Source organism: Anser brachyrhynchus (assembly GCF_964034855.1).
Source record: "Anser brachyrhynchus genome assembly, chromosome: 7".
Taxonomy (NCBI): Eukaryota; Metazoa; Chordata; class Aves; order Anseriformes; family Anatidae; genus Anser; species Anser brachyrhynchus.
The window spans coordinates 40311258-40337435 of NC_137701.1; the positions used below are offsets into that span (position 1 = coordinate 40311258).

At 44.2% G+C, this 26178-nt stretch overlaps 1 protein-coding gene across 2 annotated transcripts; it reads right to left on the bottom strand.

Moving 5' to 3' along the window:
- Nucleotides 1-1521: 1521 nt before the first annotated feature.
- On the bottom strand, nt 1522-24959 carry STAM2 (signal transducing adaptor molecule 2). 2 transcript variants are annotated; one of them, XM_080599426.1, is made up of 14 exons: nt 24802-24959; nt 17197-17281; nt 15777-15852; nt 15473-15568; nt 13226-13372; nt 11504-11573; nt 10947-11133; nt 9563-9657; nt 9065-9147; nt 8797-8884; nt 7945-7999; nt 7152-7305; nt 5459-5628; nt 1522-5225 (listed from the first exon to the last, which is right to left on the bottom strand). In XM_080599426.1, exons 1-14 carry the CDS (start codon nt 24839-24841, stop codon nt 4994-4996), a joined length of 1578 nt encoding a protein of 525 aa, XP_080455552.1. In that variant the 5' UTR covers nt 24842-24959; the 3' UTR covers nt 1522-4993. The 2 variants fall into 2 exon arrangements, with proteins under 2 accessions (XP_080455552.1, XP_080455553.1); XM_080599427.1 differs by lacking the exon at nt 24802-24959 and adding an exon at nt 24410-24687.
- Nucleotides 24960-26178: the final 1219 nt, after the last annotated feature.

Genomic DNA, 26178 nt, shown 5'->3' on the forward strand with positions numbered 1-26178 from the left:
GTGTGCATCTTTGAACTGATCCCGCTTCTACTCCAGAAAGCTTTGAACGCAGACCAGCTCCCTTGGAAAATAACTTTTTCTCAACCAACTGGGAAAGGGATCAAGAAAGCAAGCTGCCAAAAGCATCAAAGCACCACCGTTTCTCCAACCTATGCGGTAGCAACTTTATTTATATTCCGAATTACGTTAGAGCTACCTTTTACAGCCAGCTGCCATGACCTTTAAAGTTTGCGAAAACAATTAGTGCACCCAGATACCAGATGTGTGAAATCAAGGCAGCAATAAGGCAAACACCTACATAATAGGCTCTAATCATGCTCTGAAGGCTGCTGCCCACTGGCTCCATACAGAACAAGCACACCTCTGCTGAAAGCCCAAGGTACGACAGGGTGAACACATTTCTTTCACACTATAGACACAAACTGTAGATTTTAATTTTTTTTAAACCCTGGATGAAATTAGGCAGCCTGGTTTCTTTATCGGAGATGAATGTGGGTCATGAATGCTGTAGTCTAAATTAGATTATTTTTAAATTCACCTTAATCATTAAATAGGTACTAGTAAGGATACTTTTAACATTATTCTTGGTGTGGCTATGTGGCTCACTTCCCAGTTTAAGATACTGTCCAGAAAATTTACACACTCATCTCACTTCAGCGAGACATAGTCATGGTTGAGATTTGAAATGAAGAACAAAGCATTTGCCAGTAATTTAGTAAATGTGTTGGCTTTCAAGGGTTCAGAGGTGTAGTTTAAAGTAACCTGAAATCAAACCAGTAGGATCAGTGCCTCAAAAGGGTGCTGTAAATAAGTGGTGGAGTGCAGCGCTGTGCTTTGTGTCTAATAATGCCATCCTCAGGTGCAGCAGGCTCCTTGCACACATTGGTTTGGCATCCACTCACAGCCTCAGCAGAAGGCATCTTTAAAGCACAAGGATTTATTCTTACTTTGAGCTATGACTCCTTCTGGGTAATTCGTCTCCTTGAAAACCTATAATAAGCCCTAAGCAATTATGGTTCATTCTTAGGATGTGCGATACACTGCTCTTAAAATTTCATTGTATGTGTTTTCTATATAAACGCCTTATCATTTGTGGCAATTGTGTGCGTTACCGTTTTCTTTACGGTTATTCTCCTCTGTTCCCCATAGCGGTTAACATACGTATTGGTTAGAGTGCTGCTGCATGCTGGTTGCTAACCTGCTGAGCCCAGCTTACAGACAACCAAAGGTAACGAGCAAGGGTTCCCGAGTAGAGGAGCTCATCCAGCAGAGGTGAAATGCAGCACGGCTCTGAAATTAAGCTCGCCTCTTCCACAGCACTGGCGCTGCTGGGAGCGCGTGGGAGCGCGATGAGCTGGAGGTAAGTGGGCGCACGGCTGAGCGGGCTGGGGAAGGAGGAAGGTGAAGGCTGCAGCACTGAAGTTCACGATTCACGCTGTGAGTGGCACCTCACGCAGCTTTTGCCTTGTCTTGCTGGCAAGGATTTAACCTGAGTAGTAAAGAGAAGACTCTTCGCCCGTGTTTGTTAAATAAACTTTGTTTTATTCACACAAGGCAATGCACACATATTGCAGACAGGAGGCCAAACGGATATTCCATTAAAACACATCCCCCATTCTTAATACTGCAAACTCTTTAAGATAATTTTCTGTAAGAACTGTGACGCATCTATTAACCAGTACATATTCACCTCAAACCCCAGGCAAAATAGAAGTAGAACCACAATCTGCATCCAAAATTCAGGCATGCTGTATGCTGGGGTCAGTTCGTTAGCTGGCAGACGTTACAATTCCAGTGGAGCCAGCAGAGAGATGAAAATCCGGAAGTGCTCAGACCCTGCCCCATTTACATTTCTTTTCCTTCATTTCTCATTTTCACTGATTCAAAACAGTTTCAGTCAGTTTCATGTAAAATTTAACTGGTAAGAGCCATAAATTCTAAAAAGTTATTAATTCGACAAATATATCACAGTGTTCAATGTAAGCAAGAGTAGTGCCTATTATGTCTTAGAAAAGATGCATAGATAAAAATAAGAAAAAACCCTTCCTATCAGAAAATAGTTACTGTAAGAGATTGCAGCTACAGCCAGGTCCTGCTCGGCACTCCTTTCTAAAGGACGGCCTTCAAAAGAATTACGGTTCCACAAGCCTATGGACATCAATGAACAAAAGCTAAATGAACACAGAACATTTTAAGGTCTACCTGTTACAGAAACAATTTTAATATTGTAATTTTTATACCAAATTTAATAGACAATGCATTTGTCACATCAAGGCCATACAAAATACCAACGAGTCTCAACACACACCTCTGAATGGTGGCATTACAGACATGAAATCATTGCTTTCAGTTGACTATAACTTAGACGTAATAGGTTGCCAATTCACACTAGAAGAAAATGTATCTAGCATCGATATTTTTAACATCCATGAAACAAATATTACAATAAAATTCTCATTATAAAGTTGCACAAACTTCTATGTTAACTATTAAGAGTTTATATGAAAAAGCAGAAGTTATCTACCCTTGATTCCTGTTATAAAACAGTAGGAATAAACCTAGTGTAGAAATCCGAAGTTAGATAAATCCTTTGGCAGCATGTTCAGTTACAATCAGGCCTTAAAAATAAATATGATAATGTATAGAAGTTTGAAGAGGAAAAACAGTTCCTATTAACACCAAAACCCTCTAAATACACTATTTTAATAATTAAATTATTTTACACTATCTACAAGTTGCATATCACAGAATTCAGAATATAAGAGATGATGATCACAAATCTGGCTTTTATATAAAATTTCAGGCTTTAACAGTATGCATATATGTAGTTGTGTAGAAAATCTCAGACAAATGAGTATATACATTATTTATATTCATAAAATAATTAGAAGTAATCAAATCACATCTGTCTAGTCATCTCCACTTAGGATACTCAATATTTCTGCTGGATCAAAGTTTTGAATCCAATAAAAATACCTACCTTTACCTCACTTACTAATAAACATGGAAAATCTATATAAATGACAGCAAGGTCTAGTTTGATTATAAACCAATTTGGAACGAAATAAACTCTTACAAAAAATCTCAAAACAATAAGAATTTTGAACAGCAGCATTGAAATTAATTATTCCTCTTAACACAAGGAAAAAGTTATTGGAATACTTCAGTATTGCAACGTGTTATTTGTACTAAACTACTTCAGAGGGAAGTATACCAAAAATTAAAGTCATTTCAAAAGGAAAGATGATAGGTTCTTTCTAACTGCACAGATTTAAATAATGATTTAAAGAGCAGGTACTGAATCTCTTATTCCATAAGCACGAGGCTGCAATCGAATAAAGTCATGATACTAAGTAATTAAATAAAATGCAAAAGCAATGGAGGTGGCACTGAGTGAACAGTGGTTTTTATTACTCAGCAACAGTCTACAATCTGACAGTTCTCATTTGGTAGAAAAATTATACACCAAACATACTTATTTAGACATTTTTGGAGTTTCAGACATTTAACAAGAAGATGTTTTATCAGTGATTTGCTTCCATTATTTTCTCAATCTAAAGATTATGACTCATCATAAAATTGTTAAAATATGTATAAATACAACTATGCTAAACTGAGTAGGTAAACAGGAGAATTAAGTGATTTTTTCAGAGGCTGAAACCATAAAAGAAAAAACATTCCTGAAAGGTAACTCAGCTCAACTGTTCCTCCTTAAAGGAAAAAAAAAAAAAAAGAACCTACCCATTAAAAAGTGCATCAGGGAAGAAATTCTTAGATTTCTTGTCTTAGCCACCAAATGCTTCACTTCCACAGTCCCAAGGCAATTCCTTTTCTAAGGACGTCTGATATTTTCAATATGCAGCCGTTCCTTGTATTAAATGAGGAGCACACTCACAAAGCACGCGTAGTCTGCCTATACGCAGGCTGTTAAATACACCTTTCCCAACTTGTTTAAGAGTTTCCCTCTGTAACCAGCGTTTATTTAGACACGTAAATGGCAGCAGCAGCAAAAGGAAATCCTAGAGAGGCAAGAACCCCCTGGTCCCATACAGATGATTCCTGTTCCACTTGCCTCCCCAATGGAAATGGAACAAAGGTGGATTCTCAGTCTTAAGCTTCAAACATTCTTGATCCCCTCCTTTACCACGCAGAACTACAGTTCTCCTTCACTTCTACATACAACAGAAAAAGGAAAAGAAAATACATTCTGTACAAGACCCTGGCTCAGCACCTCATATCCGGAGTACCCACAGTCTGCTGGGAGCATCCCTTGCGTGTACCACCTCTGCCAAAAGCAAGTTCAAGCAACCCCCCGCAATTTCTTTCAAGAGAAACACATCAAAGTTCTCTGTAGTTTCCCAAAATCTAATAGGCAGCACTGCAAAAACATCATCTCTCATACTTCTGTAGGTACATGGTCCTCTCCGTCACAGTATCAAATCATTTTCTCCTCCAGCTCTCCTCTGATTAACTCGTGCAGCTGTTCCAATTATCTAGCGCACACCGTGTCATAAAGCTCACGACAGCAGCACAGAGAGAAGGAGGTGTCTAAATCAGCAGAGATTTTCTGAAGCTACTTGGATAGAAAGATTACAGTGAGACACCAGAAGAGAGAATGCGTACTGAGAGCAACGCATACCACTGAGTATGCGTCCTCAAGTTTCCAGAAACACATTAAAAAGAAAATTATTTTTGGCCAATCTTTTTCCTATATTCAGACTCACAAATGGCGTTTCCTGAAACCACTGAACTAAGGGCTCAAAGTAATCTGAAATTATTTTAAACCGTTACCTAATCTAGTTCAAACTACCTTTAAGCAAACGATTAACGACCGGTTCTGATGTGTATTTTTACTCAGCATCACCCTAATGCACTAAGTTGGGTTACTTAAAAAGGAAAATGCATTTTGATATCTGTGACAGGTATTAATAAAAAAATCATTAGCTTCAGCAAACTGTATTCATTATTTTAGAAGTATGAGCCTGGTTTGTTTTTAAAGGAGGGGCTGTTGGTGGTAGTTTGTTTGTTGCTGCAGAACGGAATGAGCAGGAACTGCCATGGGATAACCTGGTCCTTGGGGCAAACTGGACGCGTTGTTCTGGTAGGCTGACATATCCACCGACACTCCCATCTGCTGCTGGCTGTAGGCAGCGGTGCTGGCAGCTGATGGAAGACCAGCATTCTGGTTCACGTACGTCTGGTTCAGCACAGAGTCTGGTCCTGGGCTGTAACGAAACAAACCGAACCAAATCTAACTCTGACAAGTTCACATCTATTTCTCTGATAAGCAGATTTGCAAGTGAGAATTTTGCCTAGCCCAAAAGCAATCTGTGTACCTTCAAAGCGGCTAAACAGCATTACACGTCACTGTAAATACCTCACGGAGATACAGCCTCTAGGCAAAGCAGTAAAATTACCATCAGGAATAGGGTGACGGAAGAGTTTGCTGAAATGATACCTTAAATAGGCAGCTTGAGCAGGCTGAGTTGCTCCAGAAGAATTTATATTTTGAGGCAGAGACCTCAGCTGCCCCATCTGATCAGGTCCTAGGCCATAACCTGGGGAAATGGTGACTTGGTGAACACCTTGGATCATGTAGTTTCCACTAGGTGGCTGTACAGGATATGACTGTTAATTAAAAAAAAAGCATACCTTTTATTTTCAATTAAGCAGCAGCAAATGTGGCACAGAATACAATAAACAAATACATTAGGATTCCAAGGCTCAATGAACATCAACTTTCCAACAGCGTTCTAAAACCAACACATGCAACTTCTCCTAACACACGACTTGTGAATAGGCATCCTTTATTGCCATCAGCAGGCACCTTTTTCAAAAATGCCCTGCTAACAAGGTCTGTCCTTACTGTCTGGACGATCCTTTTGTATCACGTACAAGACCTTTGCCCCTCCCAGAAGCCTTGTTTCTTTTTCTGTAATCTCCCTTGACTTTACCATGTTCAGTCCTCACACATTTTGATGCACAAACACAGTTGAGTGGGATGAGCACCATACAAGATTTGTTATTTAATACATTTTGGGAATAAAAACAGAGGAATATTCTAAGACTAACATAAGAGGAAATTAAAAAAACTTTAGTTTCTGGCATCTCTGATTTAAGATAACACAAGTTTTCACTCAAAATTCAGATAGAGCAGGTGGTATAACATGCTTATGGAAGTCTGTACTGCTCTGTATTGCTTTTGGACTTGGGACAGTATAGGGACACTGAAGGAACAGACACTTTTGTGTCAAGTAACTGTGCTAGGCCCAGCACGAGTAGCATTATCTCACATTTTCACTGCTGGAAGCATGTATCTTGAAAGAAATAGTAAACTCCCGTTGCCTTTTGGCTCATGTTACTTCTTAACCTCCAAATATACTGAATTTTTCATCATTACCAGAAGCTAAGGACATAGAGTTACTTTAACTGACAGATTTTCAGATCTAGCAGTTGCTATGGCAACTATTCTTTATTCTTTTCCCACAGAACAATTAGCATTAAAGTAAAATTCACTTGAAGTAAAGACACTCATTCTGTGCTTTCTTTAAAAAAGGATCTTTAAAATCCCTCTCCCCTCTATTTTTGTTTTCTTAGGACACCAATATGGCACACAAGAGATACTGTAAATCCGTTTTGAGCAACTACACCCACTAATACAATACCTTTTTTTTCCCCCTTGGAAAAAAAGAGCTAAAACCAGATGAAGGTTTCTATACTTAGCAAAAGTGCACTGGGCTCATGATTAATGCACTAATATTCAAGTTCACTCACATCCCTGCTATTAGATAAGAAGGTAACATTTTACTTTAAGACTGAGAACATGACTCATCGCAAGAATATCCACCAAGCTGCTGAAACACACAATTCTCACTAGGAAAAAAAAATCACAGAAAGAATCTTAAGTATTTTCAATAAATCATCTTTATGTTAAAGTGAGCAAAATTAACATCTATAGCTTATTGTATGAGCAGGTAACTGCAAATTAAAGTACTCTGTTCTAGTGTATATTCTAAAGGCTATAGAAAGTCACCAGGCAATGTCAGATTGTTCGTAGGCTAGCAAGAAAGCCTACACTTCATTTTTGGTGTCATCTTTTTAAATAGGAATCTATATTAGGAAAGTCTCTATTTCCAGAAGAGGGTACTGACCTGCACTGAAACACCAGAAGATGTAGGTGGGTATTGTGCGGGATGGTGGAGTTTCGAGTAGGCTGAATACATCGGCGTTTCATTCATCAGTTTGTTATAGAGCTCCAAAGCTTCCAGAACTTTCACATTCAATTCAGATAATTCTGAATGTTTTCTGTTTCAAAACAAACGTATGCAAAACACTAAGTTGCTCTAACATCTAGTGTTAGATGGTAAAAAAGGAAAGTACTTCATTAAGCAGGTTTGAGCATGCATGAAAAAAAAATCTTGAAAGACAGATGGCTGATTTCTTGCACATCTGTATCATAAAATGGTCAGAATCCACCCCGTTCCTTCTACCAGTGAAGGAGAGCCCGAATGGTGAACCACCATCCTTCCCTAGCTGTAATAAAGCAGGCAACTCCACGACATTAATCGATTTTTCCTTTCACCATTAAATACCCCTGAGTCCGAGGGGAACGGGGTAATGATGCTGTTGAACAGATTTTCCTGTCACGGAGGGCAGCGAGCATCAGAATGAGGATGTCAAGTTCCAGACAGATAGACCAGCCTACAATCAAGTGCTAATACAAAATACACCAAGTAACTTATGCAGTATGCTTAGGAGAACAGCAACAAAACCTTAAGTACAGAAGTCCTGGTGTGAGTAGTAAATGTTAAAAAGTAAAAGCAGAATGGTCTAATTTTTTCTTGCAAGATTTTCTACCTTGGGAGATGAAGGAGAAAATTAAAATAAAAAATTAATACAATTTGAAGTATCAGTAAATCACGCAGAAGCTACATTCTGACTCACCTATCTATCTCTTCTAGTTTTTCGTCTATCATTGGACCCATTTGTTGGCAAATATCTGTAACGACAAAAGAGTCAAAGTAGTTAGCACACTTCACAATTGAATTTTAAATCCAGCCAAAATATACTTTAAGTACACTAAGCATAAAAATTGGACAGTGTCCCTAGTTATCAGGCGTGTCCAATTCCTCCAAACCAGAGGAGAAAAACACTTTGGTTATTCTGCTTTGTCATCCTCTCTTCACTTTCCCTCCACAAACAGAAGACTCCTGATGAAAACTACAGAAAATTTTGCATTTCTGCTTCCACCTCCAAGGTTTATGGTGTTCTCATCTTTTACTGGAATACTGCCTATGAATCTATCTAGGCCCCCTGTACTGAAGATATTCCCTTATTTTCCACTTTTTCCATTCTACAAAACTTTTTTCCCCCCCCAAAGTACACTCAATTGTTCTTGCACACCTTGAACTACCCAGCTCTTAAAGTGAGCTGAACTTCCCCTCCCCTCTTAGCAAGCAGTACTTTGGAGAAATTTTGACCGACAATTAATTGCTTATTTTATGTGGAGTTTTGATAGGTAGGTATTTCTTGCAAAGATCAGGCAGAGTATACTAGCTAGAAGCTAAGCAAATTGCTCTGTTAAACAGGGATTTAGCTTGAAAACTGTTAGAAAACACAGAGTTATACTTATATCCCCATGCTCCCTTTGTGAAATAAATTATTCTACAGCACACTGACAGTAGATACCCTGGTTTCTCTGAGCTTAACATAAATACAAAAGAATTACCAGCTTAATCGATGGAAAAGAGTTGGGAGAAGAAATACAAGAATTAGCAAACTTAGTTCTCAAAGTACCTTCTGAGTCTAGAAGATCTGGAGAATCAAGCTTTAGATCTGTAGGATCTATACTCTGAAGTACCTGCAGTGTTTTATCCATCTTGTCCTGAAAGGTGGAAGATAAGGTTAACAACAGCTATTTCTGAAGCATGGCAGAGGCTGTTTTAATTTTTGAATTAAAAAAGGTCTTTACATAAAAAAAAGTTCTCCTAACTGGCAGCATCAAAACAACGTCTTAATCTTTTTAAAATATCAGTACTTTTGTACACTGAAAGTGACTGCATACCTCGTCTATATATACAGGCTCAGGTTCTGCTTTCTTAATTTCTTCTGTAGTATCCTCAGGAACACAATTTTTATCCACAGTTGCTGCAAGAACAAACAGTAGTTTCTTTCCTGTGGCTGCGTTACTATGTTAACTTAAAGTACACATTTTAATTGCTTAGCATCAAATCTTTAAATGAGATAGAAATTTGAGTAAGTATTTTAAGCAGTGATGCACCTAGCTGCTGGAGAAGTATTATGTTACTCTCTAAGAATTATGGCAAAATGAACTGAATTACTGCAACAGGGAGAAGGTAACAACTTACAATCAAAACGTATCATAAAAGTGAGCTACAGCAGTGGTATATGCTTGCTTGCTTGCAACAGCGTCAGGATTTCTCCCTCAATTCTTTTCTTGGGCTGATTTCAGGAAATGATTTTGCTGATGGGCTAATTAGTACTTCCACCATAAGGCCGCCTTTCTAAAAATAATGTGTCAGCTTTTTAGCAGCTAACTTACCTGCCTCAGGTTCGACATTTAAGTCAGAAGTCACAAAATTAGACGGAAACAATCCCACTCCTCTATGATTTTCACCTTTCCACCAATTGGCGTCACTACGGAGATAAAGCCGTGTTACAAAACCCTGAACATCACCTCTGAGCATCAGCAACATTTTGTGCTTTTGACAGAAAACCTGTGATATCTGAGGCACTATTTCCCTAGGTGTCCGGTAACAGAGGTAAAGGAGGATGTCTGTACAGATTAGCAGCCCAGCAGCAAAGCCAAAAGCAGGAGCTGGGGAGGAGAGAGGGCGGGCTCGGGGGAAGTAAAACCATTTAGCAGCAATCACTGCAAGCTTAAAGCACAACTCCTCAGTTCTTCAGAGTGATTAGATGATAGCCCATTATAGCTTCACCTAGAAGTTTACAAGAAGTACACAAGTGGGGACTAACATTAGAAATATAATTAATCTGTCACAGCCTGTTAAATTAGAGCAGCGTTAGTAGGTTCTGCTTCTTAGCTATCGTTGGAACAACAGTGACAAGAGTGACAATAACTACCTGAAGCACTTTTCCTCAGTTTTATTCCTAGCAAATGTGACGCTTGACAGCCAGAGATTCAACAATTTCTGGTATCAGCTGGAGTTCGGTACTGCAATGTGCATAACTATTCTTATGACATTATAACCAATTAACATTTTAAAAGCTACAAATTGGACCTCCACCACAGAATGGTTATCTAATGAAATACACAGAGGTTCCCTCTGCACCAAAACCACCCTGAGGTCACAAACGGCAGTGACAACTGGGCCGGTGGCATGCAGTCAGTTCGACTGGGCAGAGGCTACTTTCTCCTTGCCGCTGGTATTTTATTTATTTATTTTTATTATATAAAGCAGCAAGCCAAGCTTAACCAGGATGCTGTCCATCAGAATCACAGCATGCTGCCTCTCCATTGAACCTCAGCAGGCAAAGCAAGACAGCTGCACAGGAAAACTTCAGAGAGAAAAGGCAGCTTCCTTTGATTACAGCCACAGAAAGGCTCCAGCAGCATCAGATGGTGTTGCAGTGGCGGGGGGGGGGATCTTGTTTCTTAAAAATTAAAAAAAAAACTAAAAAAATGGGGTTTTTAAGAAATGGGGGGGCTCTGTTTTAAAATCACTGGAGAAATACATGAACTGGGGAAGGAGGGCAAGTCTGGCCTCAAAGAAATGTTAGATACAATTTTTTTTTAAAGGGTTTAAACAATTTTGGGTATGGAACAAACAGCAGAAGATGAAGGGATTTGGGGAAGGCCAGAGTGACAATATATGTGCTTGTGGAAAAGAAAGCCCTGGGGGGAAAAAACTGCTAACGACACAACAGTTGTGGAATAAAGGCACCTTCATCTGAGCATGTTATACCTGTCATCCAAAACAAAAATAATTTCTCCACTTTTAAAGGTGAGCTCATTGTCCTCGACGGCTTCAAAGTCATAGAGAGCTCGCACCTTCCTTGCGTTCTGACTGGTTTGCTGAATTTCTGCAGATGGGTACAAGGATTTGGTTTCCATTTGTTGCTGTTTCTGCTCTTGCAATGACAATTCAATAGCTACAGTTAGGAGAGGAAAATAAAACAGGTAAGTCTGTATATTTTATCCCTGTATACAAAGGCAGTTTGCTTTCCTAATCAAAAGAAATATTTTAATAATATAAACATGGTCTTTGTTTAATATTTTTTTCTCCAAACTATGAGCCATTTATTACATTTCAACAGCTTTACTCTGCCCTACAACAGAACGAAAAGGTAAGACATTAAAATGTTCCATAACTTGTGCATGATTAACATAAACTTTAATTCCCAACCTGCTGTGCCCTTGCGTTCAGTTCTTGCAGCAGAAGAGGGTGCAGCTTATTTCTATGCATTTTAACAAAACGCTCCAGAGCACAAGCCTAACCCAAGGCTGTGACTAGTAATTTACCTTTAGCTATATCTTCATCTTCTTTGTTTTTACTTAATGATGAACCATTCTTAGCAGCATTTGTGGTAGCCTGAAAATGTGTTAACAATAGAATAAGTTCATGGTACAAAGGAAGAAGAAAGCTCTATAATTATATACTTTAAAAATTAGTAATAAGTTGTTCCTGGTTAGTTGCCTTATCAGAAGGTTTCATTACCGACCCAAGATGATCTTCTAGATGAAAACATTTACTGTTGTCCGGAATCTCATCCATGTTTTATTTTGTTTTCAGCAGCGAACAAAGTAAAATAAATAATGAGATCTCGTTTATTTAACAGATTTCATTTAAATACTTCCTCATTATTTAAATGAGTTCTGTTTAAATGACTACTCTTTTTGCCTTTGCCCTCCATACCTCCCCTCAAAAGGGAAGGAAAACTCTTTGGAGTCCTACGTTTGTGAAGACCCAGGTTATTAAGCTGCAGCTGGACTTGTTAAAAAGTGGGATTTTTCTCCGTGTCACACCAGAAGACACCCTCAATCTCTGTTGTTGGGAGTGTGGAAACAAAAAGCGAATGTTAGGAGCTGCTGCCTTGACTAACTGAGTCTCCACAACAGCACAGAGAAATCATTCCTAGAGTTTTCACTCCAACAAGGAAGTCATCCTGCAGGAATGAAGAACCTAATTTCAGACACTGGGGTTATCAACGGTCCTAGAAAACAATTCTGTACAAGTATACCAGAAACTAACAAACCTCAGTGTTACTGTTTGCAGTGAAGTGTGTGAGGTAAAGACAAAGATGTAACTTCATATGTATTTGTAGGAAAGAAAGCACAACTGGTTGCAGCTCTCTTTATCTTCCATGTTTCTACCATATGTTTTAATGCTCATCCTAGATTCCGAGGTGAAAACGTCTTTGCAGAGAAAGGAAAGATGGTAAAAGTATTAAAAACAACTCTGTTTAATACAGAGAAAAGTAAACTTCACGTAAGGAAAACTCAACAGAAGTGACAGTTCTAATTTTTCAGGATTGACCTTTGCCTAACTCACATTGAACATAATATTTAGAAGCATCAATAATAAAGCGCAGAAAATAAGAAAACCTGTCACCATATCTGGCAGCTAGATGATCAGGCATAATACACCAGCAGAAGGAAAACACAGAGAGCAAGTGAGGTTAGGGACTGGAGCACCCACCACTGCAGAGCCAGGACAACTCCTGACACGGACAGAAAACTGGAACAGGAAATGGGGATTTAGAAAAGGAAAGCATAGCATAGCACAGAACAGATCATCTTCAAAGATGTCTCAGTTCCAGATACTGCCCTTTGTTTCATGAGGCTTTGTGAAGAAAAAAAAAGATTTGTGCTCCAAGTCAGCAATTAGAACCATGAAACACCAAGTACAAAGTGTGGGTGTAGGATTGCTTAGAGTTAAGGCAGCGACAGCTCGACAGAGCTCTAAAAAAAATGATCTGAAGAAAGACAGATCTAAAACGAAACAACTCATGAGGACATCATGAAATAGCTATTAGTCTGTTCTTATTTTTCTTCGGAAGGCAAGGAAATACATAAGGCAGAATGAAATGAACCTCGGTATCGGGAGGCAACCAAACCAGAACAAGGATCCTACTCTCCTCTGACCAAAAGCACCTAAGATCTCTTGTGGACAGCTTTTCATTTTGTTCACTGCCAGAGGGCTAACAGGAGCAGAAGTACTAAGTATTCCTAACCAGCTTTTACCTGTGATCCAGCAGCAGGAAAAGTTACACCTTCTTCTTTTAAAGATTTAATTGTTGCGGATATTAAGCTGCACTGTGGGTCCTTCTGAAATTCTTCTGACCACTCCACCATTAGACTTTTCAGCTTCTCAGATACTTTTGGATGAGCCTAGAAGACAAAATTGCATAGAAAGGAATACTTCCACCTCAAAGTGAGCAGAAAGAGTTGTAAAACTTTGTTACCAAAGCCTTTTTTTTTTTTTAATAAATACCCTAATAATCAATTCATTGCATTCAATAAGACAATAAGAAAATTTTGGAAACAGAACCTAGCATACATGACCTTTTATACATTGATTCAGATATTACAGACAGCATGTTTAGCCCCTGGAGCATCCTCCTTCAACCCTTACAGCAATCCTCTGAGGCAAATTCTCTTGCACAGCCAGAACTTGGAATTTACGGGCAGTTCACTTACACATACTGCTGTAATTTTAGTGGAGTCAATTTTAGGTGGTTAAGGAAAAAGACTGACAATTCAATTTTTCAAATGTTAGCCATGCTTCCACCTCAATAGTTTGGAGAGATTCAGGCTGCCTACCTCTATGCCATTCTCTGTCCTCTATCCTCATCTAAATGATTTACAGCTACCCTAAATCCAGGCAGGACCACTGATTTTGTGCAACACTGCAAATTTTACCTGCTAACAACCTCATGCCAAGAGATAAACCACCTGAGAAAAGCGAGTCAGACTCACGCATCACCCTACTACATGGCTAAAGGACACACTTCTGAGCATACCTCAGAAGCACACCTTTAACCTGAGCTGCTGTTAATCTTCTAATAGCCTTAGAAAAAACATTGGAGCAAAAAGAGCAACACTTCATGACAGCAGCTAACATACGTGATTGTCATGCCAATGTTACAAGGGTAAAACGTGGACTAAGCATTTCAGACTCCATCCACTTTGTGGTTTTCCTTCCAATTAACAAAAAGACTACCATTTGAACCCAAGCCATCCAAACTAACACCAGGATACCTGCTGGTGAGCGAGGGTTCTGGGGCTGGTGGCCTCACCTCTATCTGCTTCAGCCTGCCTTGTACAGATGAAAGCTTGGGACTGCACAAAATGCTCCCATCTGAGTGTCCTTCAGACCACAGCGCAAGCCTGTGGCTCACCCACAAACACGCTGAACAGTAAGAACATTGACGAGTTTGGGCTCGAGCATGCATTTAATTGAAATAAACCATGTAGCCCAGTAGGTTCATTATCAGCACAAAGGTATTTGTTACACTTGTCTGAACTAATTTTCTTTCAGAGAAAAGGAGGAAGCACAATTTTATAGGCCCTCTGAGGATTCTTTCTCCAAATGGGCAAGGGACAGGGGAAAACACAAGTACTTCCCAACAACAAAATAATTTATGCTCCGGTAGGCGATTCTTCAGTGGGATTAGAGGTTTGTTTTTACATCCACAAGCACTGTCAGAGCATGAAGGTCAATGTTCTATTTCAGAATGGACCATGGCTAATGAGAATAAAGTGGAGGACTTCAAGACCTATTTTTCCACAGAAAGCAAGAAACAGAAGAGCCATGAACTCATTTTGCTTCCCAGCAATTTTATTAGTTTCCTTAATTGCTTTGCTCAACCTCTGATGATTCCAGGCCTCCCATATATTTGAAGACTATCTTCTTTAGTCATTTTTGTCTCCAACTGGAGCAGTAATTATGGTAAAGCAGGTTCTGCTTACTCAGTTCTTTACATCTAGATTTAGATCCCGTCAGCTGCTTGACCCCAACCATTTAGGTCTTCCTTTCTCGGTTAACTCTTCATCCAGTGTTCTGAGAATCTCTGGAAACTAAAGTTGTCTGAAGCCTTCCTCCTTTTCCTTGTAAAAATGTAATTTAACTTTCTCACTGTTTTCCCTTTGCACTTTAGCTTAAGAATTTCATTAAAGCCAAATAAAAACTCTTTTCAGGGAAAGCTGCCTTCACTTCTATCAAATTAATTGGGCTTAGGAAGAGTCACAGATTATAATTAAAATTGCTCGTGTAATTTTGTTAAAATCTGGGGCAGGTAGTAAATGAAAATACACAAATTTCAGGGATAAGACAAACAGCCAGCAGCATCTGCAACTGCACCAAAACTAGAAAGTTTTATTAGCTAGCATATTAACTAGAGCATTAGTTTTGCCAGTTCTTTGCTACGATGAGAAAAAGCAAAGAAATCACCAAAGTAATTCTCCCCCACAAAGTTACAAAATAATTACCTTGTTTATTATACCTCGAGCTTCACTAGCAAAATCACGAGAACACACTTCTAAGTGAAATATTTTTCCACAGTTTGATACACAGGCTCCTAAAAGCTGACAACAGAAATACAATGGTGAAGATGTATGACAACAATAATCCGAAATAAAAGCACGCATAGAAAAAGTTCACCCTTTGTTCAGCATGCACTCTCCCACTACTACCGCAGATACACAGAAAGGTATTAATTGATCAGTACACACTTCACAGCTCCATTACCTAAAGGAACAGAAAGGTTTTGGAAAACAGGGACAGTTTACTCACTGTAAGTGCTTGCAAAGCCACATGGGGAACTTTATGATTTACCCTCTTCATGATGGCTTTAAGGCAATCCTTTGCTCTACAAAAGGAACACAGGAAGTATTAGCGATAGATGTGACTGACCTAATTTGCAGAATGAATGAAACCAGCTACTCAAGTTTGGTAAGCAAACAAAACCGTCTCTATTTTAAGAAATGTAAATGGAACCTAACCTAAACTTTTCCCAGAGCAAGCCTGAAAAAAATATTTAACAACTTGCTTGCTCTTAAACGTGCTGAATTGGAGCAGACTCCATTTTTATGCTGACATTTTGTATTAGTTTCCATAGTACTGCTGACAGGTCACAAAGAGAGCATTTGCTACTACGTTGAGAAAATAGATTTGAAATAGACAATGAAAGAAATGTCTTTTCATTTATAAAAAATAACTCTGCAGCAGCAGTGACCTAATGGCTATTTAATTGGCTCCTGTAAAGGCTCTCTATAGATTTAATTTTAAAAACATTCACAGCTTGTTAGCTCTTGGATCCCATTTTCAAGACACCTGAATGTCAACACAAAAGAAACTTAAGTTTTTACAATCCCTTTTTCCCCTCTACAGATGTTTTCTAGCATTAAAGATTTTTAAAAAGGACTCAAAGAATATTCTGCACTTTTTTCCCTTGAGGACTGAAGATTCCCAGATTGAACAGATTCGCCATTCTTCCCTGTGGGACAGGACATAATTAATACAAAAAGAACTTTCTCAGTGTAGTACCCTTAAATACTACAAATAAATGATAAAAAATTAAGATCAGTTGAGAATTCAAGTATGTACCAGCTCAAGTTGACTACAGAATTTGAAACATTTTATCGCTCAAAAAGATTCCCTTAAAAATAAGCAGATCCTTTTGACAATTGTAAGATCACTGAAATACCACTTACATTTCTATATTACCACTTAGGCTAAACTGATCCAAATCAAGGTGGGCATTGACCTCAGTTTTTTCCTCTTTTCTCCTATATCAGTCCCATCCTTTCTAATCAACAGACAGATAAATTCCTCATCATAAATAGCAAACTGTCCTAACTAGATTTTTTTTTTCCAAAGAAACTAGTTCACCATTTCCTATTGACATAGCGCCTTCTCAAAAGGAATGCAAGATCATTAAATATAAATAACTTGGTCTACTGTGCAGAACCTCCTAACATTGGGATGCGTTCAACGTCTCCCAATTGCTCTACTGGAAATCTGGTTGGAATATTTCTTTTAAAGAATTTTAAAGCCAACTGCACACATCTGTAGAGCTTACAAAAGCATCAGATCAGTAGCATTTTCTGCATGTCTGACTACAATGAGCATTTTGAGGTGTGTTTCTTCTGAAACAGTATTCCTCTTCACAGGAAGATGAAATTACACGTCGTGATGCTGAGACACAGCTTACCCATTAGGAGTGCTGCCAACTTTGTCACATATATCCATAATAAGACCCCAGTCCTCGCTGGTGTTATATTCATTTGTAGCCTTTTCTGTAAAGAAAACCAAGACTGATTAAGCATAAAAATACCCGATTAAATTCAGATTCTAGTGAGCAAATACCTTCACAGCCATACAAAAAAGGGATCTCCCCATATAAAATGCTGAGAGGCAGTGTCTTCCAGAGTGCTAATTCCTCCTGTTTTATGAAGCATTCTGCATGTATTTTCATATGGGAAGACCAGCACGGGACTAAGGAATGCATTAAGTGTTTTAAAGATCCAAAAAGTGAAACAACTTCAAGTGTAATGCTGTAAATAATGAAAAATCTGCTTCTGTACACTTTGCTTGCTTACTCCAAGTTTAGGCCGTAACCCTAAGTTAGAGTTTACTCAAGGCCTTCCAATCTTTGCATTCAGGATATATTTCACACGGAAAATATATAAATTATGATATATTTCACACAGAAAATTTAATATATAATACATATTATGATTTTGCATATATGTATGATATATATTATATATCATATGTAATTTCCTTTTTATTTCCAAGGAGAATAAATAAATCCTTTCAGACCTCTAAGGGAAAACCACCTCCTCCTTCAATAAACTTCTTACAACACTCCTCTACTAGATTTTTTCAAGAAATCTGAACGTCACAAGCGTAGAGAAATGAAAGCAACAGGGAAGGATTACTGAAGGTCCCGAAAGCGGCCAACAAAAACCCAAACTGCTTTACGTAAAGAACATATCCCTACTTAACACTCACAGCGTTCCATTCGATGTTAGCAGACAAGGGATAACGTCATTTATTTGTGCCTCCCCTTTGACTTTTTGCTAGAACCATGTTATTTTAATGCCATGTAAATATGACAGCTCCATTAAAACAACTCATGAGAGCAATATTTTATGCATTACATCTGCCACCTTACGATTTAATTTTAACACGCCACTTTAGTATTTTGACTAAGCCCAAAGGTAAGAGCTTTCAGATTTTTACGCCACGTAGTAATTCCATCAGAACGCACTCCATAAACGATCCTGGCAATATCACAATTACTACTTTTACAGCATTTTGAGTAAGAGAAGTCACCAAGTCCCTTAGTGACTGAGCACTTTAAAGGCTATTTAGCAGATTAAAGCAGCACATCATGGTCACTAACTATTAACACGACGGCGCTCTGCGACAGCTGCTGGTCCAAAATGACACGGCCTGCTGACAGCAGCACTACCCCGAATAAATGCATTTTCTGGGTGTGCAGCTAAGCGTCTTCTCTGATAACCAGCTCCACGGCTCAGTTCTGCAGCCAGGAGCTGCAACAAACACCCCCTGGCAGCGGAGCGGCCTCCACAAAGAGAACTCGAGCACAGCGGAGCCCCCGAAACCTTCCATTACAGAGGTAAAAGCAGACCAAGGAGGGGGAATGGAAGCTGGCAATTTTGGCCACACGTTATCTTCACAGGTTGGAATTACTCTTCAAGGGAAGCAAACGCTGCTTGAAAGCACGTTCCTACAGCACAAAGCTCCTTAAAATACTTCCCCAGAAAAGACGTAAGTGTTGGATTTTCTTTTAAGTGCCTCAATATTTTTAGGACACTAAAACTAAACTAATTGCTTGTTCTTGAAAATAAAGGAGGGCCTGCAATTTTAAGCTGCCTAACGTGCCATTTATTTTTAAAAAAGCAAAACAAAGAACCCCTGTATGCAGGGCATTGCCTGGGTATGTGAACGGCAAGTACTGAACCAGCACAAAGGAGACACCAGGAGCAGCACAACGCAACGCTCGCCGCACACAGCTTCAGCCTGCTGTTTGCTGTGAAGGCCCACCAGCTGAAGTCGCGTTTTTAAAAGCATCACCTTGCACGCCTCCATCCCCGGGGTGCAAATCCTGCCATCAGGACTTGCCAGCCAAATTAATCCGTCTCATCCAGTGACAGCAGCAGCAGCTGTGCCCACAAAACCAGCACCAATGCCTACACAACAGGCCGGGCACATCCCGCTGCCTTGCGGCACCCCCAGCTGAAAGCTGTTTCTGCTCTGAACCCCCAGGTGTCCGCTACAGACACCTCTTTGTCCACGAGCAAAAAGACAACGGTGAACACCAAGAAGCGGTGGTAGGTCAAGAGAAAGGCATGGAAGCTGAGAAAACACAGGGTTGTGTTTCACGCCCGAGTCTTTGGAGCCTCAAAACACCACAGACAGCAGCGACCAACTCTGCACCTTGTTTCTTCCAGTCCCAGCAACGCCCCCTGCCTCAGGAGGATGCAAACTCACCTGAGACACAGGAGCGCTTTGATACAGGCGGGCACAGCTAGCAAAGCAAGCCTGCAGACAGGCACCGCCACGCGTCCGAGTGTTATCACCTCACTGACACCAAAACCCCGAACCCAGACCGCTACACTTCCCTCTTCCTCCACCCCCTTCTCTTTCCCTCCACTACACTCCTTTTAAAATGGAAAAGGAATCAAATCAGGTAACTAACTTCTGGAGAGGTTCTTTAAAAAAAAAAGAACATAACAGCATCCATAAAATGCACCTAAGGTGCTTTGACAGACACAGACCTGTTGGGTTTGCAAAAGCCACCTCTTCTGAAACAGCGCAGCGAAGAGCTGGACTGAAACAGACACGTGGGCACGGGCAGGTAGGACACGCAGGGCACTTGGGTTGCTTACAGGCCAGTCAGAGCGCAAGCCTGTAAGCCGAGGGCGCAGCGTAAACACTTCTTGTGCGTACTTGTGAGCACACAGCCGCGTGCCAAACGCAGGGCCCTCCTCCCGGCCCCACGCACGCCGCTCCACGGGCAGACGCGGTCCCGCTGGCAGCGAGGAGGCCGCCCTACAGCAATCTCGTACAGCTTCTGAGGTTTCCTTCCTTGCCAGCATGACGAATTAACAGCATCTGTCTTCTTGCTTACCACGAGCTCCAGCTGAAGAATCATCTCGAAGAGTAACTGCTCTGCAGATGCCGAGGTGGGGACCTTGATCAGAGGAAACGGATGTGGGAAGGTGCCTTTTCCAAGGTTCCTTCAGTGCTAGGAGAACACAAACCTAAAACACCTAACAGCTTATGCTCCGTAGCTCTCCAGCCGATGAAGGAACACCAGGCTCGAGCTTAGTTTTACAGGAGCGGTGGTAAAAGTACAACGTGTTTATTTGTGTTGCTGCTTGGAATATTTTCAAAAAAATTAAAGACTGCAACACGATTAATCGCTTTGAACTGGATCGGCTCCCCGATCTGATGTGATCTGCCACGCAGCTGCGGGAAAAACCGTGCCAATGCAGGAGAGGAGACAGTGCGAGGATGAGCAGCTGGGGAGGGGAGGGGACGGGAGCCCTTCGCTGGTACTGCTGCCAAAGGAAGGACTGCTGGGCAAGGTGCTGCCTTGGAACACGGCCTGCGGCTCCCATAGGAAAGAAGGTAACGCCTCACCAACGCCCCGCTGCCGCGCACCGTGCCAGGGCCCCCCCGGTGCCCAGGGCCCCCGGACGGGGAGCTGACCGTCCTGCCTTCCAGCCTCATCACACCGGCTCTCCTCTCCTCCCCTTTATTCCCCACGCAGGGGACAGGTAACACGCAAAAACAAGGGTCCAGCGCGGGGACCCATCAGGAGAAATCCCTGCCGGGGGAAGCGGCGTGCCGCTGGTGCCTACCCGGAGCGTTTCTCACCGTTCCGCAGACCTCTTGCTGGTGAATTTAGCTGGAGCTCCGCGTCCCGCTGCACACACGGCGCCTCGCACCGACGGGGAAATCGGCAACGCTGGCCGCTGACAGCAAGCCCTCGCTGCTGCCCGGCGTGCAGCCTTCGAACGTGTGCAGTGTTTTGTTATTCTGCCCTCAGCTCCCTCGAGCAAGGCTTGCCGACAATGCCAAACAACACGTCGGCTAAGAAAATAAACACTCAAATGCAACAATGTTTTCCCCCCCACGTCAATTTTTACACTAGAAATGGAGAAAACCAAGCAGTCACACGGGGACTTGGCGCAAGGAGCCTTCCAGCTTGATGTGACATTAGTTAAAGCCTGATCACTGAAATGACAACCTTCTGGAGGCTGATTTGCCTCCAAAACATACGTGAAATAAAAAATTGTAGGCATAATCAATCTTGTATTTGGAGTTTGACGTAGCATCACTCTAAGTTTGTAAAAACAGAGCCAGAATAACAAAAGTGAAAGGTTAAAAACTGGAGACCCGCTCCTGACTGCTGGCTTTCGGAAAAGAAACCAGAACCACACAAACACATTTCTGGAAACCCAAAACGTAATCCTACACCTTCTGTTGTTCGCCTTGCCTTTGCATACCCAAACCAGAGAAGAGCAAAAGAAGCCGCCTAGCTTTGACTTCACGAGCGATTATGAAGATGAGCCCTGTGCTCATGAGACTTGCACTTCCAGTAATGCTGCACAGCCCACTTGGTCCTCGCTGAACGGCAGCCCTGGCTGTAACGACCCGGGTAATTAACTGAATGACCCTGGGTAATTAGCTGCTCAACCCCACGGAAAGAGTGGGGGAACCCCTCGGGCTGAAAATGCCCCTCAGGACCACCGCACCCCACTGCTGCCCCGTCCCTTGGGGCCCCTCCACATGGGACCCCAGCCCTGCCCCGTGCCCGCCTGCCCCCCGCCTGGCTGAATTCTTCCCCAGCACCCCACCTAAGGCTCCCCTGGCACAGCACCACTCTTCTCCCCTCCCTCGCGTCCCCTTGCAAAGAACTGGACTGACCAAAGGGAGCTCTGAGAGACCTTTTTGCAGGGAAAACCCAGTCCAGCGAGCAGGCTTCCCAGGATACTTTTCCCCAAAAAGCTGCCCTGACATTTTGTTTCGAGTCAATTGGCCACCAGCCCAAAAAGCAAACAACTCCCAACGTCGGTCTGAAAGCTACAAAACCCTGGAAGTTCTCAATAACCACGTCTTGCACCAAACAAACAAACACGGAGTTGCAGATTCAGAGGCCAGGAAGCTGAGTCACTCAAAGGAAGGTAAAGTCCGAGGGCTTGAGAAGATTTAAAGAAGTGAAAGAGAGAAATATCCAAGCACCAATGACACCAAAACCCGCAACCAGCTTGTCCTCAAACATCTGCGAGGCCTTACACCAAGCGCTGAAGCAAGAATTATCCCTGCGAAATGAAAGGGGAGGCGACGAGTTCCAGCAGAAGGCAGGTGGTGTTCCCGGGAGGGCACCTTCCCTGGGGTTAATTCAAGCACCAGCTGCTCCGCTCAGACGGCAGAGCGGTATTTCAGAGGAAGCCACGTGCAAGTTATTAGCCACAGCTCCTGGCTCGTTCCGCAACGCGAGGAAGGCGAGCTGGGATGTACAGCGCTCCCAGGGCGGGGAGCGTTTACTTCCCGAGCGCCTCGAGAATCGCTCTGGAAAGCAACACTGCAAACCCTGGCTGACACTGACCGCGGGAGGAAGGGTCACAGGGACGCCAGCAGAAAGCTGGGAGGTGTCTCCGACGAGAGGGAGGACTAACGCATCGTGTAAGGAGAAACGTAAAGCTATCAGGGCTGGATTGGACAGCCAAAGGTGACAGTTAGCAGGACAGAACACGAACTCAGAGTCGATTAAAGATCCTCCTAGAAACATGAGCTCGGCGGCTGGAAACAAGAGGAGAATGACAGGCACGCGGAGTTCTGGCACAGGAGGACACGGGCCGCCAAGGTAAGGCGGCACAAAGAGGCAGGTACAGCACCAGAACCAAACACCCCAGGCAAACGCTCCAGCAAAGGCCGAGGAAACAAAAATCACCAAGTCACCAGCCACCCGTGACCCCGCGGGCAGGTCTGGGAGTCATTCAAGCTACACAAAGACTTCCTGCTCCCCTGGCGTGCTCACAGGCTCACGACAGCAGGCTAGCTGCTCGCAAGCTGAGGCGGCGCAGACTCTTCTCCGCTGGAGGAAGAGCTACTTGAGAGCCAAAGGCTGTGACAGCAAGGGTTGTGCTGGAGAACAGCACGTGCGAATGAACGACCTACGAAGAGCACCAGGCAGGAAATGAAATCGCTTCTAACCCTGTAAAGAACTCAGGCACCGGGCTAGCCTCTCAACAAGAGAAACAGCCGAAGGAAAGCAAACTCCTCCGAAACCGTCCCAGAGGTTAACCCCGTGGGACCGCAGCTAGAGGCGAGGCAGCAGCCAGGAGATGAGGCTGCAGGCAGCCCTGCCGAAAAGCAGGCGCGCACGTTTCGGACCACGAAAACAAAATCAGCTGTGGCAGAGCAAGGGAGTGCTTATCTACGCTTTCTAGAGGTGCCCTGAGAAAACCGCAGCACGAAGCATATGGGCTGAGGAGATAGCTGCATCGACCCGACCTGTCGCTGCCCCCAGCAGCGGGGCCCTGCTCTTCCCTGGGACCTTTTCAGGGGAGCCCTGCCCCTCGCTTTCACCAGCACTTTGCAGCCCTCGATGATTTAAATTGCCGAATTTCCAAACTCGTCTCCTTCACAGATGATCCAACGCGTCGGCCAAATAGCTCTGTGAAATAAGTTTTGTGCCAAAACGCGCGAGTTAAAGCGGCTCAGTGGGGAATTCAAACGATCTGGGTGGAGGAGAACACGGGAGAGGAGCTCTCCTTCCCTGCAGCACCAGGACGTCGGCTGGGCTCACCTACGTGCTTGGTACATACCTTATTTCTTAAACAAAAAGAAGAAAAAACAGTAATATAAAAGAGTTATATCCTAACAGAAGCAGTATGTGCAAGCAGTTATGCCTGGTAGCTATAAGGCAAAGTTTAAGAAAGTGCAAGCGCACAGACTGCCACCCTTGCAACACTACAGAAAATACATTGCTATAAAAATATGGCATATAAAAGAACACTCCTGAAGCATTTGGGTTTGGCAACAAACGCTGCACGCAGCTGCGACAGTCCCAGGTCAAAAAACCTTCAGTGGTGCAGGTACAGCAGCTGGAGCCACGTGAAGGGTGACCCCGGACACACACAAACCCCACGAGGTGTCCCAAACAACCCGACTGTGCGGCTGGCCCGGCGAGCTCCTGCTTTCATTGCAATCGCGGCTCGACGCTGGAGTCCCACCGGGGTTTGGGGAGGGCAGGCAGGCAGGGGACTGGGCATCCCAACTGCGAAGGCTCCCTGGGACCGTGGCAGGCTTGGGGCAAGCAGGAGAGGGGCGCTGAGGGGTGCTGAGGGGCGCTGCCCCCAGCCCTTCCCACCTGCACGTACCGCGGCCTTGCCAAAAATCCCACGGACGCCCAACTCCTCTTCACCTGAAGCTCCAGCCTGACAGAAGGCACAAACCTGACCCTCGCAGGTAGCTTTTTAATTTCCTTTTTCGGCGCCCTAAGCCAAAAATGGCGCTTTTTTTGGTGGTTTTTTTTTTTTTTTTTTGGAGAAAACCAGACGACAACCCGCAGCTGAGGCGAGGAAGCAGCGGCCGGGGCAGGCGGGCCCAGCGGGGCTGAGGCAGCGCCCTCGGCCTGCCCGCGGCCACCTCAGCCCGGTACGGCCCGGCGCGGCCCGGGCCCCGCCACCAGGCCTCGCTCCGCCGCGGGGCTGCGGCCGCGCGTCCCCCGCCCCCCTCCCACCCTCCCTCCCCCTCCCGGGCGCTCTCTCACCCACGTCCTGCTCGAAGGGGTTGGCGGCGAACAGCGGCATGGCGGCGGCAGCGCCCCCCCCCGCCCCCCGGCCCGGCCCCGCTCCTCCGCCGCCAGCACCGGGCAGCGCCCGCCCCGCCGCCAGGCCCCCGCGGCTGCCCGCGCCGCGCCTGAGGGCGGCACTGCAGCAGCGGGCAGGCGTTCGCCGGGGCAGCCCGGCGGCACGGGGGCCTCGCGGCGGCGCTGTGCGGAGACCACGCCCCCGTTCCATAGGCCACGCCCATGTCCCATAGGCCACGCCCCCGACGCACAGGCCACGCCCCCGGATCAATAGGCCACGCCCCCTCCGCTGGTGGTGTGACGTCACAGGCGGGCGCCATCTTGTGGCGGTGCGGGGCCGGGCGGTGTCGCTGCCCCGCCGCCATGTTGGCTGCCCCCTCGGGGCGCGGTTACCGGGCGCTACCTTATCCCCTCAGCTGCGGGGTGCGCGGTTAAAGCTCCTGTAAAAGCACAAAGGCCAAAGCTGAGGGGCTCGGAGTGCTGCACGGGGCCTGGGGTGGCCTGGGGAGGCCCCTCAGAGCCCCCGGGTGTTGTGCCCCGTGAGGGGCTCACCCACGGGGAGCACCCCCTGGCGTGACTGTGAGGGAATAAATAACGATTACATACTGCAATGTAAAGGAATTGTGAGGGAATAATTAAAGGTTATACACTAGGAACCGGGTTTCACTTGAAGAATATACCAGAGTATACCGATATTCCTTCAGGAGGTGCCGGCACCTCAGCACGCTGCGTGTCAGTAGCGCCTGTCCCCAGGCCCTGAGCTCCTGCGGCCGCACGGTGGCCCCGGGCAGCGGCCCCGGGGCTGGCCGAGCCGTGCCGGGCCGATCCGTGCCGAGCCGGGCCGGGCCGGTCCGTGCCGAGCCGAGCCGAGCCGAGCCGAGCCGAGCCGAGCCGTGCCAGGCCGCCGGCAGGCTGCAGGGGGCGCCGCCGGCTCGCTGCGGCGGGGCTGAGGCGAGCCGGCGGAGGCGGTGGTGGCAGGGCAGCGCGGGGCGGAATGCCTCTGCTCCGCCTCAAGTTCAGTAACTGGATCGAAACTTGGGAGATTTCAGTCAGTGAATCAGGCTTGGGTGTCTTCTCCATTTCCTAAAATACCACAGTGCTGTCTCTGTCATCCTGACGTGGAATCAAATGAGATGCTTCGCGTACGTTCACTCCATTTATTATCTGGTCGTGGTGGGACGCAGCACCTGAGAGCTGTCATGCTTCTAGAGGTGAAGGATGGGGAAGGAGCGCCGGTGCTGGGCCCCTCACCTTCCAGCAGCTGTGCACAGTCCAGAAGCATCTACGGAACTCCTGCTCTAGGTGACAGCACAACCAAAGCCACAGGACATTTCCCGA

Excerpts from the sequence above, each read along its gene's own strand:
- STAM2 (XM_080599426.1), bottom strand. The coding sequence starts at position 24,841 with ATGCCGCTGTTCGCCGCCAACCCCTTCGAGCAGGACGTGG. Across the intron at positions 13,373-15,472 it reads CTCGAGGTATAATAAACAAG|GCTCATCCAAAAGTATCTGA; the intron begins GTAATTATTTTG and ends TTTGTCTTCTAG. Across the intron at positions 5,629-7,151 it reads CTTCTGGTGTTTCAGTGCAG|TCATATCCTGTACAGCCACC; the intron begins GTCAGTACCCTC and ends TTTAATTAACAG.